At 34.5% G+C, this 16,852-nt stretch overlaps 1 protein-coding gene across 1 annotated transcript; it reads left to right on the forward strand.

Moving 5' to 3' along the window:
- The first annotated feature begins 1,239 nt into the window (after positions 1 to 1,239).
- LOC146145139 (uncharacterized) lies at positions 1,240 to 13,795 on the forward strand. Its single transcript, XM_083389417.1, has 11 exons — positions 1,240 to 2,100; positions 3,101 to 3,276; positions 4,320 to 4,469; positions 4,850 to 4,975; positions 6,536 to 6,722; positions 7,286 to 7,407; positions 8,827 to 8,940; positions 9,017 to 9,097; positions 11,761 to 11,901; positions 12,166 to 12,275; positions 12,545 to 13,795. The coding sequence occupies exons 1-11, from the start codon at positions 1,827 to 1,829 to the stop codon at positions 13,551 to 13,553; spliced, it is 2,490 nt and encodes an 829-aa protein (XP_083245543.1). The 5' UTR covers positions 1,240 to 1,826; the 3' UTR covers positions 13,554 to 13,795.
- The last annotated feature ends 3,057 nt before the right edge of the window (positions 13,796 to 16,852 follow it).

Genomic DNA, 16,852 nt, shown 5'->3' on the forward strand with positions numbered 1-16,852 from the left:
ATCACTGGAAAGGTATTTTCTTGCGCAACCCGAATTTGTTAGTTAAAATAATGGATCAAGCTTTTTTTCCTTATTTTATTGCAAATATTAATTATGAATATTAATATTTCCTTATATTTTTATAATTTTTCATTAAATTTAGAATGCATAGACAATTCTTAGTATCGTGGTATAATTTTTTTTTTTTTTTTGTCGTAAATATGTTTATTTTGGCCTTTGTATTTCTTTGTGCTGGCTTTTGTGCTGTGTAGCTTCTGGTAAACTCTTCGCATCTCATTTGTTGAAGTCTCTTTGGTCAAACCAATGATACTATAATATCATTGGTCAAACGGTTCGACTCCCTGTTTTATTTTGGTTAACGTGAACCTAATCAAGCGTAACTTTGTTTTTATCACATGATCGAATAAAAAGAACTGATAACCAAGTGTCTTATATATTAAAAATTTCAGCCCAATTTTGTTAACCGGCGTACAGACGGGAAGACGTCGTAACGACCAGTGCCACCACCCTTAATTCCTCATATCTTTAGAATATACATTGTTTTTTGGAAGGTTAATCGCTTTTCTGGATCAAATTGAACTCCCGTAAAAAAACGTGCATATCTTGACATGATCTTGCGGGTAATAAGTTTTTTAAAATGACGCAAAAATTTGTTGGTCTTACAATGCGCTTGAATGGTTGAATATAGTGGAATACTGTGCAAGCGATTTATGCAATAATCGGCCTTCAGTGTGTGACTTTCAACATACCCTATTGTAGATTAACAAAGTGAGTTTAGTAGGTCTTATAACAACAAACGATTGTTTCTTAAGCAATTGCCAGCCATTCAAGTGGGTTCCAATCAGCACTTACGCTTGCATTGGAGATCGTGGAAGTGTAAAGACTCATCCTTGCTTTGTGTACACCTGAATAGGTAAATCGCACATCTAAAATGAAGGAATTTTAACATTACATCTATGTTGTTAAAAATGGGTGCTAAACCGTTATTGAAGACCTGTAAATTTGTTTCTGTACTTCTAAAATGTCAGCAAAACATACTAGCCATTACACAGCTCAGTTTGCCCTGTTTGAAAAATATACACCCGAGTTTCTTCAGGGTAATTTACTGTACATAAAGCCATGGTTTCATGCACATTTCGTGAAAAATAGTGCTGTACCCTATATATCTCATGAAAAGTGACATTAAATGTAGACTGGTTCACAGTAATACAATTCACACTGTTTGTTCAATGTTTCATTTTTGGTATTATTGTTGTGACTAGGGATGTTCAAAGTAGAATCCCAAGGTATTCTAGAATAATAGGTTTCGAATCTAGAATAACGAATTCAGAATAGCGAATCCTAGTATATTTTTATTAAATTATTTAACCTCGATTTTGTTTGGGAAAGCGATTAATCTTAATCTACCCTACAGGGCCCACAATCATAGCAATAAATCGCCCAAACAATTTTCTAACATGTGTACATTATAATAAAAAAAATCTCCCGCATATTTGCGAAAATTTGGGGTTCGACAAACGCTTGCAGAATAACATAGGGGTTCGACAGGTTACCAAAGGTTAAGAACAACTGGTTTAGGTAGACAAAAAAATTGCAGAATCTGGTTCCAAAATGGAACAAAAATTCAATGCATCCTTGCTTTGATTGACAAGCGACTGGCATGTGAACATAATATTGTGCCTTAAACTATTATTTAATTTGTTGTAAAGGAGAAATTTATGTATGTTTTGCATCTGTCTGAAGCAAATTGACACGAAATGTAATGAATAACAAAGCAAGCTGACCTTTGAAATGATTTCATAAATTATTAACTAGTTTAGTTAACAATGGCAGACCTGTCGCTTAGTTCATCTGTACAAAAGCATCAACTGGTAACCTCATCTCAGCTGGCAAGAAAGAAGAAAACAAATGGAAAAGTATATGACCAAAAACAATTTTCAGTTTCAAACGATATTGCAGTTGTAAGTTTTTCAGCACCTAATTTGTCTAAAAGACAGACTACAACCTCAAATCAACATAAAAAAATGGAGGTTTCTGACAGACACCACTCTGACTATCATATGTCTTCAAAGAGCAGCTCTTCCAGCCTAATTGATGGAGGTATCCTTTTACAATACAATAACAGTGTAAATGCTTGTTGTGTATATCCTGCAAATTTACCAGCTGATTGATAAATATTTTGTAACAATAAAAACAGAAACCTTCTGTATCTTTAAGGCAACATTAATGACAAAAAAGTTAACTTAACACAACATATTGTAGGATTGGCAGGAAGCCCTTCTTAATCAACTAATATATGTTGGCCTACATTTATTTAAATCAACACAAACTAGCTATTATAGGCGTCGAACCTGGGTGTGCAAAGCGTTTTTAGACCCCCTGGAATTCCACCAAGTTATCAATAAATGGCAAAATAATTTCTGTAGTACAGTCTATTTATCCAAAAGTGTTTAAAACTTTCCTGAATTACCATATAGACACGATGCCATAGAATCCCCAAAGTATGGTATTTGTGTTTTATACATTTTTTAAAATTATTGTTACATTTAGTCAAATTATTGTTACTTTTAGTCAAATTATTGTTACTTTTTAGCAAAATTATTGTTATGTCTAATTAATAGGCAATTTTGCACTGTCAAGAAAATGATGCTCTATAATTTTAAAAGTATGGCGCCTATGCTAGGGATTCTTATATATTCAATACTAAGAATTCTGTATCTTGGTGCTAAGAATAGTTGTATTGGTGAGTAACTATGTTAGTTGTCCCTTTATATATAATTCCTACAGTAAACCACAACATAATAAGTTTTGCTAGCATTATTAGTTGCCAGTTACAATGGAAAAAATGCTATACTTTTTGCCCAAAAGATAGTCACTAAAGTAACTATATTATATAATAAAGTGGCAGTAAATGAAGTGCAAAACAATCTGACTGCTGTTATTGTTGCATCCCATTCATGTGTACAACTTGAAAGCCATTTCATTATTCTTTGTAACTGATTTAGCAGTCTACCTTATATTAAGCTAGAAATTTGTTTGAAATTTGGTTTATGATTTACTTTATTTTCTATTTTATTGATACATTTTTATGTTTTCACAGTTGTCAGCTCATGGAAATCTAACAGGTTTAATCCTTTTAACCGAAGTCCAGATGGGTCAGAGAATAGCTTATCGAACACAACAGCGGAAAGTGAAAACGCATCTGCCAGTTCCGGGTCTTTAGATACAAGTTTGGCTGAACTTGGCCTGACTGAAGATTATTTTTCTCAACCAGAGGTAGATTGTGTCATGCTTTCAGTATCCTACTGAAATTTGTGAAAGTTTATCTGTGTTCCGTACTTTGTTTCGTTGTCTGATTTTGTAAAATCATCATGTTGAGTTTAACAGCAACTGCACTTTTGACTTTGACTACAGGTTTATCAGAATGTAAACCAAATCAATGCATTTTTAATCAGACTCTACTTCAGTTGCTTATTTGTGCATAAGTTATCTGGAGAACAGTATGTTGCTTAAAATTATTTTTTTTATTAAATGTAACAGTTGTGTAATCTATAAAATTTGTAATAATCCCTTATCCCTTACATCCAAGATCCACCCTCTAATCAAGAGTAGTGCTTCACAACTGGTGTGCCATGAACGTGTGTCCCAAGTGTTATATGGTGTGACCACTTCTTTTAACTTGCACTTTTCAGGAAGATAAAAACTACATTATCCATGCGCTTAAAATTCATGCAACATCTTTGTAAGGCATGTTTGTGAAGACAACTTAAGCATTAAAAAGGAAAATTAAAAAAGGCAATACATTTAGGTAGAAAATACATCATTTTTTTATTTTTATTAATCCAATTTGGAAACCTACATTCTCTCTTGGTGGGCCAACATGGGGTGTAACCAAGGCACATCCTAGGACTTCAAGCGGCTAGCGACTGAAATCAGAAACACATTAAAATCAGAAAGACCGTAAAAACAACAAAATTAGTAGATATAAGACAACAAGATTTAAATTTTTAATATTCATTTAATTAGTGTGCTTTATTTTCAAATGAACCAAAAATCAGTAGGCAAAGTCCAAAATCAATAAAAAGCACCCTTGGAATGCTCTATTAATACAGGCAGACCAAGCGGCACCACTGCTTTCTAGACATCTTTAGTTGAATTGATTGAGCATGCAAATTTTGTTACAACAAAAAATGTAGTTATTTTTTATACTTATGTTTAATAACTCTCAAATAAAATTTTGCAAGTTTGACGCTGTCAGATCATGCTTACCTGGTAAATTTTTATCATAAAGTTTAAGTAAAACCTTTTTTTGTATTTAGGGGCATTCACGTCTCTATACTGTCGATGAAATTGAAATCGCAATTGATCAGTGCAAAGAAATGATTCTAAAAGTTCCAGAAACATCAACAAGACGCAAAAAGCTTGTTAGAAATCTGGTTGACCTTAGAATCAAACTTCAGGAAATTAAGGTTAAATATTATATTTTGTTTTTGTTTATCTTGGTATTAAATTAAAAATGTACCTAAGTGTGGGTATTTAATAAGAAATTTACTCTAGTGTATTGTATCTATAGCATATTAAACAGACTGTAGTGGGGTGAGTTGTGAAAACTTCTGATCAGTTGGGTTGTTATCAATGGCACATATATATATATGTATATATATTTGTTTTGTTTGTATTTGCAGACAATGTTAAAATAGTTTGGTAAATACATTTTTCATATAAAATGATCTGTTTTTCTTGTTAATATCGTGTGGGCACATTAACTGTTACTAATTGTGCTATATATTTTGTTCAATGTTTAAATTATAGCATATGCAACCTTTGTTTTCCAAATTGCAATTTTTAGGACGTTCCCGAAGTGGTAGAGGCACGCTCAAAGCATATTCTGGGCCATAAATTGAGAAAGAAAACCAGTCGCAGTATGAAAAGCCATTGTGACTGCTGTACTAATCTTATATGGGGGATGATCCAGGTTTGTGTGTTTTCATTTTGTAACATGAAAAACATATGCTAATTCTATATGATACAGATGTGTGTGTGTGTGTGTGTGTGTGTGTGTGTGTGTGTGTGTGTGTGTGTGTGTGTGTGTTTATCTTTTCACTTTTAAACCTGGGGTCCTCTTTTTATACAGCAACCAGTAAAAAGCAACTTGGTGTTATTTGACCAGGTTAAGAACCACTGATTGAGTAGCATACAGGAGAGGTTGGACAGTCAGTTTGCCATTCAGTCTTTTAAATACCGCAAAAACTGACGTTATTAAGAAAGTAAAACTTTTAGCTCAGTATCTTGAAAAACAGTATGCTAATATAAACCGTAATCAGTAAATTTGCAGATTGGTTTATTAGTCATGGTTTTTCTAGATAAATATATATATTTTTGTCATGTTTACAACTTTTGAGTTGTAGCACTATTGCCACTAGATGGCAATATATGTTTTTTTGCTGTTATCTTGGCCACTTTTGGGTGGATTTTGCAATGTTTAGTTTGTTTTTTGATTGCAACAAGGGCTAATGGAATAAAACTGTAACTTTAAAACTTAATTTAAACATTTGAATTACATCCTAATAAACAACATTTTTTTTTAAAGGTCATAATGCAAAAGCATCCTCTTGAATAATAATTTGTGGTAATAATATTTTTTTATGTTTGATGAATACTTTACTATGTCGATTCTTTGTACTATATCGTGCATTAATTATTCAACATTTGTTTTGTCACAGTATGTAGAAATACAGTTCACAGTTCACACATAAACTACAATAACACATGTGGCACCAAAAATAGTTTGACTCAATGACTCGTGATATTGTAATTCAGCATTCCCAGATTCACCGCTGTATTTGTTTTTTGATGACTAAGACTGGTCAAATCCATAGTACACTATAATGTTTGACCATACGCACAAGGGTAAAATATTTTAAGCCAAAAACAGTCCACAAAGTGCCGAAACTATCAAGTTCTTGAAGGTGGAGAGGGAGTGATACACCAAACATTTTTGTTAGCTTGCTAATGTCATGATCAAGTGCCCTGCAGATCACATTATAAAAGAGTTATTTATTGCGCATATAATTATATGCGAATTATAGTTTTATTTTGAATAAAACCAAAAAAAAAGAGATAATACCATTAAATGAGAGATATGTATATATTTTCTTTTACAAAATTAAGTTCTGAACAATACTGAAGGTCTTTTATGGACATTTGGTAAAATCTTTGTTTTTCTCGGGTTTTTAAACTTGAGTAAGTTTTACTAGTTTATAAATGCGTAAGCGGGGCAGTGATAGACAAGCAAAAACCTGCTGCCAATGGTTTTGGATTCAATAAACGACGTCACATATGATTACTTAGCTTTATTCAACCAATTACGACAAACCCCACTTACCAGTTTCGTCTAAAACTCCTTTTTTGCAATTAGCAGTAACGGCCATTTTGTTTTGAAATTTCAAACTGTTCTATCCTGTGTTGCTGATGCGTAATGTGGAAGGTTAGCTGATATATAGGTCATTGGTTTATACTCGTTTGTTTTTTACAGGTGTGGTATCGCTGTAAGGAATGTGGCTTCAGTTGTCATTTGAAGTGTCTGCACAATATTAGGCGATCATGCATATCACTTGCCATAAAAGTTCTGACTGACTACCAGCTAAAAATCTGTCCTGAAATTGGTCTCTCCAAACAACAGTATTCTTGTGCGGAATGTAAGAATCGCATTGAAATAACAGGTCAGTTTTATGGTTTATTTAGCTGGACTTTTGTTGTGCTGGAAATTGTTATGTTTTATTTAAAAGGTTAGGGTTTGCTACCTAAAAAACTTCTGATAACCAAAAAAGCAAACATAATCACACATACAACAACATATACAGGTACTTATTAAGAGGAACTTGTTTGTCTGCTTTTTAGCCTCATTTGGCAAGCCAAAGTCTAAGATTTAACTATTATGCGTAGAGCTCTTTAACAAATGATCAGCATTTAACTAAAATCAATTCTATGCAACACAGTTAAGGCTGGTTGACAGCATGAACATTCCCGACTTCTTGATAAAACTTTTACAAACAACAATCCTGATGAACAACTGACACATATCCAAACATGCTTAACATCTATGCGAACAAACCATTGAGACAATATCTTCAACAATAAAATATATCTATTTTCATTGATATTTAAAGCAAGTTGGACCTCTGTACAACTGAATTTTTATTTGTCTGGTATTACTAAACTTTCTTTTTTTTACTTTATCACAGTAAGGTGCATCTTTTTCAAATTACAAACATATTATTTTTAGGCTCAGAAGAAGCCCGCAGGTGCGATTATACTGGTCTTTACTATTGCTCCAACTGTCACTGGAATGATGCTTTGGTAATGCCAGCCCGTGTATTGCACAACTGGGACCACTCTCTGTACAAAGTAAGTTGATATTTGTTTAATAATAAATGGATAATAGCTACTAAAAGGCGTAATAGCTACTAAAGCGACCATGTTTAGGGATCAAACATTATATAAGTCATATCTAATTGCCAACCTTGACCTTTTTAACCTTTGCATTGGGGCCTTTTTAGCATGGAGATTTTGCCATTTGCAACCCAGATATATTGCGGGAACACACAATAAGACCTAAAAAGCAAAAATACCTTAGGTAGAAAAATCAAACCATAGTATTAAGACCAATGAAATAATACAGCCAAATACGCAGTAATATCCCGTACAGCATAAGATCAAAATAGTCTGAATAAGACTTAAATATGTCAGAATAAGGCCTAAATTCATCGGCATAAAGCTTAAATTTGTCGGAATTAGTCCTAAATTCATCGGAATAAAGACTAAGTTTATCGGAATAAGGGTGGGGTTAGAAAATGGGTTAGTGTTGAAATTATTAGGGGAGTTAGTGATGTACTTAGGGGTGGGGTTTGGGGTTAGTTAAAGTGTTGTTTAGGCCTGATTCTGACCTTTAAGGTCTTATTCAGACGGATTTATGACCTATTCCGATTTAGACGGTAGCAATACCATTAGGTATTAGTCCTATTTTGGCCTTATTCCGAATTGTGTTTTATTCTGACGTTGGTGTTGTTCTTATCTCGGTCTTATGGCTGGAGTCCATATTTTGCATATGCCTTATTAAGCTACCATTATCTCTTGGCTTTCTAACCATTAACATCTCCAAGGGTTACTTTAAATTTTTATGATGTTTACAATTTTGTTATGCCTACTAATATGATGAACATGTTAAGAAAAAAATTCTAACTATTACACAATTTTGACCTTGCAGGGTATTTTTGTAGAGGTGAAGAGATAGATTGGTATGGGAAGATGTTTTACTACAAAAGTAGCTTGAGTTTTTATAATAACAAACACATTTCTTGGTATCCTACTAATAAAACTGTGGGCCTATTAGCTTTTTTATATGAGCTGCGAGGTATTAAACACACTAGGCCCCTTTAAACAAAAATCGTAATATTTTAACATAGTGGGTCTTCAATAGCTCTTGAAAGGAATATTTTTGGCCGCTACAAGTATTTATATGTAATTTTGAAAGCATTCGTCTAAGGTATAAAAACCAAACAGGATTATATTTTTGTTATTTATTTTTTAGTAGACTTCGAATAAATAATTTCCAGTAAACATAGTTTGTTATATTTGTAGCCCTGAACTTTGTGGGTTTTAAGCAAAATGTGACCTTTACATTTTTTCCTTAGCATTAAGAGGTCTAACGTTGTTCCGAATTATAAAATTTTAGAGAAATGCAAACAATTAATAATTCTTTAACATCCTGTTTGATGTAATAGAACAGACCAGAATCACTAAAAAGTAAATTCAATTGCACAATAGGTTTGCAGACAGTCCTATCAGCTTCTATTGGCAATTGAACACAAGCCTCTAATAGACATTCAAAAGATAAATCCTCTGCTTTTCAACTATGTCGAAGAGCTGAGGGAAATAAGGGTAAGATATTTTGTTAGTTGATGCATAAACACAATATGTTGTCTTCCTGTTTTATCAATGTCTAATATGTCCTTAGAAAATGAGAGAAGACATTTTAATGATGAAGATGTATTTTTTGACTTGTTCAAGGGCTCTAGAAGCAAAACTTCTGTGGAAAGTAAGTTTTTTTTAGATAACGTTAAAAAATATTTGATATTATTTAACTGTAGAAAAATTAAATTTTTTTTATTGTCATTTTATTTTCAACTCTAAAATAGACAAACAGTAAAACTAATTGCGACTGACTGATTTAATTTATTCATCACCAGATAAACATTGGGAACTCAAAATTTTAAGAAAAAAATGTTATCTATTGTGTTGTCCGAATAACCTTAACTGTATTAAAAAAAATCTTAAAATATAATAATTTGAGTAACTAAATTAAGTTTGAAACTTAGCCATATACGAAGGCTGTGGACCTGTGGATCTTAAACTGTGCGTAGCTATGCCTAATGTAAGGGTCACCAAACTAGGGCATGTAAATCCAAAATTGTTTTTAATTTTTTTAGTTTTTTTCATATATATAACCGACTTGGGAGAATCTTTTCTGTTCAAAGGCATTGTGGATAGCACACTGTAATATTACCAATATCGAAACCGTATATCTCGCAAACCGTTGTTTGTTATGGTAGCAGCATACGGTTGAATGTTTTCGAATTATGTATTGTGGGCGGATGAGTTATATGACCCCATTTTGAGTGAATTGCTTTATATCCATATTTTAGTTACCAAAAATCGGCAGAGCATAGGCTGTAGATTCGGAACCGGAATTGGGAGTTGTTGAATTCACCAGAGCCGGACGTTTTTTTTTTGCCTGGCGTCGGACTCTTTGCAACCCGTCCCAAAAGTGACCTAATATAAATATCATAGAGCTGAAGCATGCGTGTTTTATTGCAAGTCTCATTAAACTAATTTGCCTCGGCAATCAACCTCGCTATTGCTTCAATAAGTATTGCTGTTGTCTGATTACAATTCCACACAGTTTGTGTTGGCTATTATGGGCAAACCGGCTAATGCCGGCAAGCACAACCACTCACTGTATTGTCTAGACAAGACTTGATTGGTTCAACAGCAGAACAACTTGTAAATTGATCCTGAGAACTGGACATTTTATTTTTGTAAGCAATCCTTTTTATACACAAAACTTAGAAGATAAATTTTCTGTGCGAGAAAAAGATTATGACGCGAGAAAAAGATTATGACGCAGCAATGACACGGCAAATTGTTACATTATCTAATAGTAATTCCGTCACACGGGTGTTGGCTTATCGCCTTTCTTTCTCAACTTATCTCCTACAAGGAAGTTAGAATCTGTCCATATTAGCACACGAAAGCGGCTTCTCTAACTGTAAACACAATTTCGAATCATTGTTTTGAGATGCGGCTAATGTGCCAATTCTCAAAGCGGCGATTTTAAGGTCGAACATTCTAGTACAATATGAGGAAGGATATGTGTCAATTTTTGCTATTTGTCATCTGTGAACAAGTGGCCGAACTGTTTCGCAAGGCACTGGCAATTTACCGGAAGTTTTCACTAAAAACGCACACAGTAGCAATTGTCAACATTACATTTTCGAGTTTAGACACATAAAGCTCTTTGATAAATAGATATATTATTACAATTTTGATAAATATACAACAGGATGTTTTTGGTAAGGATGCGTTATGACAATTTTGATAATTAGACAAGAAATAATAAAGGGGCGCATGTTTTTGTTATTCGTTAATTACTTAAAACGATTAATTAAACATGTAAAAATGGCCACTGCCACCACAGAGCCATACATTCAAGCCAAAATTTAGGTATTTTAACTGTTTAAGCAATTATTAAAATATTACTAGACGTACAAGGTTTTATTTGAAATCAAAGTATCTTATTACTAAAAAAACAGTCAATCATTCCCACAGCAGATTTGTATTCAACTGTGTTTAGCTTTTCAGAAATATTCCGTCCTATTATTGACCAACGATGAAAGTCAACGTTTAATATTACGCCGAGAGCCTTCATGGGTCTATTATAGCGTAAATCAGTCGATATATAAATGACTTTCATGAATTGCCAGCCCAGAAAAATATTTTTTCATTATTTTCTGACCTGGCCTTGCATGTAATTTTGTTTTAAGTAAAAGTATTTTCACTTTATTATGGGTGACGTTTATTGTCGCAAAATGAGGCGGTGGGTCATAAGTTGAAAGACAAATTTGTCCGCGTTAGAAAATGTTTAAATACACCTGGGCTAATAATCTTCGTTGACATCATAATGCATTATGCCTGTCAAATGAGGTTGACCACTCACGGAGTTTTCCCACATTGAGACCGTTTTAGTGTCACCAAATCTACTCTATTCAACGATTTGCACTGGGAATACACATTTGCTTTATTATCTTTAAATATGCATATGAGCAAAAAAAGGAAAACCTAATTTATGCTGTTATCCAAGGCTATAACCATTTGTTTGCTTTTGTTTGAGTTTGAGTTTTATTGCTGCAAAGGTGAGTTTCCAAACAGAACAGATCCAATGTCCTCGGGCGTCTTTAATGTCGCACTTGTAGTTTTAACAATAAAAAAGTTATGATTAAGGTTAAACCATTTCGCGTTGTCCATTTTAAGCCGAATTTTTTATGGGTCAGAAATATTGATAAACATACTTTATTACCGAATAATATAGAGTAAAATAAATTTCCAAAGAATGTTCTAAGAATCGTTAAAGGTAATTAAATGGGTATTGCTCGCAATACATATGATTAAAGAAATTCTTTCATCCATGTAACTGATTTTTAGCTACAAGACCGACAACATTTCGTCGATGGCTCTCGAATGTATTCAATGAAAGACATAGTCGAAACGAAAGACGGATCGCTTAGTCACTTGCTCGCGGACATCCATGTGTCGTTTGCAAAGCACATCAAGCTCGATTGTCCCGTAAGTAAGAAATGAACCTGTACGCATTTACAGTAACCCTTTTGCAAATAAAAACAGGTTTAAGTTCAACAGCTGTATTTTTGTACTAAAGAAACTTCTCAATACAATGCCAAAACGTGCGGTTCAAGTACATCGCACAAAGTTTATGGTTTATTTGTTTTGTTAGCTGTTTTACCATTACTTTTTCACATCTATGTTTCGTGTGTACATTGTTACAATGCATAGCCAATGTGTTTTGTTTAATATACGTATTGTTTCATTAAGTTTTGTCAAGCAAAGGGATTTATCTGCGAAATCTGCAATTCCGGCGAAACGCTGTTCCCATTCGACGCACAAGTTTCAATCTGTCCTCATTGTTCCGCTGTTTTCCATGGGTGAGCATTTAGAAAATGTTCTTTTTACTTTCTACCATGTGTGAAATGCCTCTGTGTTTTTAATAAAAATCAAACAAACAGACAGAACTCTTGAAAAAAAGCCTAAGTAATGAAAATCAACATAAATGTATTTATTTTAGCTGTTGCCCAAATCGAGACACTTATAATTTGTTTAATTTTATGCATTTGATTATGTTTGTAATACGTACTCAAAATATTAAGAAATTTTTTTATATTGATTAAACGTGCAACATCCCAATGTGTTTTAGTGACTGCTTCAGTTGTATGGACACAATGTGCCCGCGCTGCAAGCGCAAGCAAAGAAAGAGACTCGCCTCGTTCAGCATTGAACCCATGTCGGACGACGAGAACACACTACCACACAGTAACCAGCAGGGTGGAGGCAGCAATTTGAATTACTCCTCGGCCGACGGGCGAACGGACCCCGAAGATGTTGCTGGCTTACTTGACAATAAGAAAACTACAGTGGAATGGAAAATCGGGAATGAATCCGTTACTGCTGATCTATCACCTGTCTCAACCAAACATGCCACACCGTCCAGCAGCTGTGTCGAATCGCATCGGCGAGCCGAAACAACCAAAAGCCTTGACAAAGAAATCGCTGGTTTAAAGGTAAAGAACGAACAGTGCCAGGGGAAGATGAAAACTGACATTTTTCGATCTTCTGAAAGAAACCAACCAGACACGGAACGTAGTCGTTATCCCTCGATTGGCCGCGTTCGCAGCCAAAACGTTACATCCAACCTGCACTTCGAAAACGTAACGTCACGCGTTATTAGGCCAACTAGTGATAAGATCGCTTCCAGAGGCCAAAGTTCTTTCGAGTCACCATCGATCCATCGAAAAAACAACTGGAGTGAAAATATTGGTAAAAGCTATGCCAAGAATAACAGTTTAGATAACACGAACAATTCTAAATTAATCGACGATAATCCAAGTTCAATTACCGACTTTTTGGAACAGGATGACAAAAGTTTTTCTCCGGGTGTGACTAGTGCACTCCCCACACGAGTTAAAAGAACAGTTAAACCAAAGTCCACTCCTTCAGATACAACAATACCTCCTTACCAAAAAAGCAAATCAAGTGGTATAACCAAGAATATCGCGAGCTTGGATACTATGCAAATAAAAGAAAACTTTAGCAACCCATTTCTTGAATCAGATGATGAAAACGGCGTTGTCTACGACGACAGTAAGAATCCCTTTGCGTCCGAACCGGACACGTATGATCCAAGTAAAAACCCGTTTCTTTCATAAAAATTAAAAAAAAAATTCTTTGAAACTCTGGCAAATGCGTTTATGTACACCTAATGTAAACTAATTAGCTTTCCGTTAACTGATGTAAAATCACAGGAAACACTGTTTTCAGTTTTATTTAATTATTTGTAGATTTCATTTCAGAAAGCGTTTATATATTTTGCTGCAACCTAAACAGCAGCCGTTGGTTCCATTTTGTGCAATATCTTGATTCGTGTCTTAAATTCCATGTTTAATAAAAAAAAAATGTTAGAAAATTGATGAAATGTAGAATTGAATTATCCTAAACTAAAGAGCTTGAAAAGCATTCACAAAAAGCGCAACGATCCCTACTAAAAACAGATTTAGCGATACCGCCCATATAAGTTTAAAGATAAGTTTTATTTTATCACAATAACGTCCAAAATTTCCAGTTTATAAGAACGGTACAAGAACAGCAGTGACATACAAAAAGAATATATTTTACATCCCTTTTCTCAGACCCTCCTGAATAGTAATAAAACCATTATACCGGATTAGTTAGACTGGATACTACACATAGTTCACCATTTTAACAGTGCCCTAGAATCTAGATTAAAAAACTATTTACGCAAGAATTCCTGCTTTTTTAAATTCGGAAGACTGTAAATGGACATTTTTATTAAACAAGGGTTGCACGTGTAAACATTTATGCAAATTGTTATTTTAATTTGGAATAAACAGGTTTTAGAATAGGATTTTAACAGTGACAATGGTTAAAAAACTAAATAAGTTTCACAGTAAACACGGAAATTGATTTGCCAATTAGTTTGCCTAATTATAGTAAAACACTTAAAATTGTCGCAAAATATCGGATAAACAGGTTTAAATAACGCTATAACGCGAAGTCACAAACACCAAAATAAATTAAAGGTAGAGGAATAGATTTTTATTATGTAACTTGGTTTAAGCTGTGTGTTTTTCTTCCACAAAAACCCTAAGTAGTGAACTTATACATTAACTGAAAGCAAAACGGTTAGATATTTATTACAGTACAACAAAATTTGTATGGGAAAACAAAAAACACCAAGCTCTCATAACGTGGACTCTAGAGTAAATAAATACGTTTGATGCAGCAACCGAAACGTCACGCTGCACACCTAAAACGCATCATGGTAGCTTTGATATTTCCATATATATTTTTGTTATCACGTAACCAATAATACCAAGTGGATGCATCTGGTTTTGCCGTAAACTCGGTCATCTTTCCATTTAGAAACGCAGCGCCACAGCTTGCGGAACCATACCACCATGGACCGCCCTCTATTCGGCAAAGTGCAGTGCTATAAGGAATAGTTTTTGGGTTACAAATTAAAACATATAGGTGCAAATCTTGAAAACAAGAACTATTTAATGATTGTAAATTGATGATTCTCCATAGTAGGCCTACTACTTACTACGCTACATTGAAAAAAAAATACCAGCTTATTAATTAAATTAATGAAAGAAATACTATGTTATTTCAAACTTACCCCGGGCCCTGCTCCAATGTAGAGAATTGCTGACCATTTGAAGATGTCATTGCATTGCTTATCGAAGTCTGAATGTATCCTGTCATGGTTAGTCTGTATTTGTCCGCGGGTGTCCCGATTTTAAATGAACTACAAAAAATAATCGTTAAATATCGTTGATTTTTCATGTCGATGTAGTTGTTTAAGTTAAATTTTATCACTCAACGTATGCATCTCTGACAATGCCAACCTCCAGTAAAAGACCAATATCCTAAACTGATTGTGTTAAAAAAATCCACAACCTACACATGTGGAGAACGAATATAGGGGTGATGAGTAGGCCAGCATTAACTGCACTTCAACAAATACGTGCAGAAAAGCAGACAACTATTTTGTTTATCGCTGTAAAACGTAAAGGTTGGCGATCCTTTAACAAAATTGAGAGCTCGTAGACTAAACATTTTGAAATATCTGGTTGAACCATGATGAAAAGCTTTCTGCTGAACTCTTCCAAATCCATAAAAAAACACTGAAGCATTTGTTAACTATTTAGGTTTTTACTATTCGTGGAAATCCGAATTTGGAAATCGTCCAAAACCTTAAATTACTAACCCAAGCAATAGCACTTAAAACGACGCAACAGCAAAGTTTCGCGTAAAATTAGCATATAGTTCAATATATGACCATTTGTGCATTTTGTAAGGATTACGGTCGTGTTTGTGACCCGCGTGATAAAAAAGGTTCGCCATCCCTGCCCTACGTAATGTTTTCGTTATTATTGTTTCTTGTGAACCAAATTTATATTAAAGTCTAATTTTGAGGACAAGCTTCGACCTGCCGTTTTATTACTGGTTTTGATGCGTTTTGGGAGTCCCTGGAAACGTCCGCGATTTTTTTATTAGCGCCTTGACTCCACCACAGCTACCTCATTTGTGCATGGCTCAACTAGAACATACACCATTCCTGTGACAATTCTTTGGGTAATAATCCAGCGTCAGAAAATACGTAGGGGGGTTGATACGTAGACCGTTATCGTTGGTCAAAAGAAAAGCTTGTCTTTAGAAGGGCTAGATCACAGTTGTTTTACAATACACGTATATGACTGTATGTACCTGTGTTTTTCAGTAATTGTAATGCGTCTTGCACGGATGGGCGTCAGGATTTCCTGTCAGTGGGTAAGCCCATTTGAATTAAAGAAGTGGATTCGAATCCAGCAATGTGCTACCGATGAGATGCAGAGTTGCTTCTCTGCGGCGACGATCAGTTGGCTGAGAACCCGAAAGGGGTGATAAGCCGACCATTTGTGTGGGCGGCTATGCGCAGCTATGTGAGCACTTTTGTGGTGTGGTAGTCACTAACACAGTGGTAGGCCAACTGTGGACCGCGAGTTATTTTTGAAAAGCTTGGTGTTATCATGTATCCGTAGTTGTTGGCCGCATGACAGCCGTACTTTCATTGCACTTTATTTTAACAATTGGTGTGGTGTATGATGTTTTAAATTGGCTCAGCTTGGAAAGACCCACGTGCCAAATGTGGTCTTGTGAGCCTGTAAAACTTATTTTTGCCAAACTTTAACTGTATGTAAACGCAAATTTTTCGCGCTTCGCGCGTATATTCTTTTTTTATATAATGTTTCATATTATAGCATGGCAGTGTTTTGCCCATTAAGCGCCGTAGAATTTTCACCTTAAAACCAAATATCCCCCTGAATCCTCCACTGATGTTTTCGTAGTGGTTTTACGTAGTGGGCCTTCAAGCAGCTCTGAAAAGACTAATTTGGGCCACAACAAAAAGTTTACCGACCACTGCACTAACAGGTAGACGACGAGA

The sequence above is a fragment of the Ascidiella aspersa genome, chromosome 5, assembly GCF_963924565.1.
Source record: "Ascidiella aspersa chromosome 5, kaAscAspe10.2, whole genome shotgun sequence".
Lineage (NCBI taxonomy): Eukaryota > Metazoa > Chordata > Ascidiacea > Phlebobranchia > Ascidiidae > Ascidiella > Ascidiella aspersa.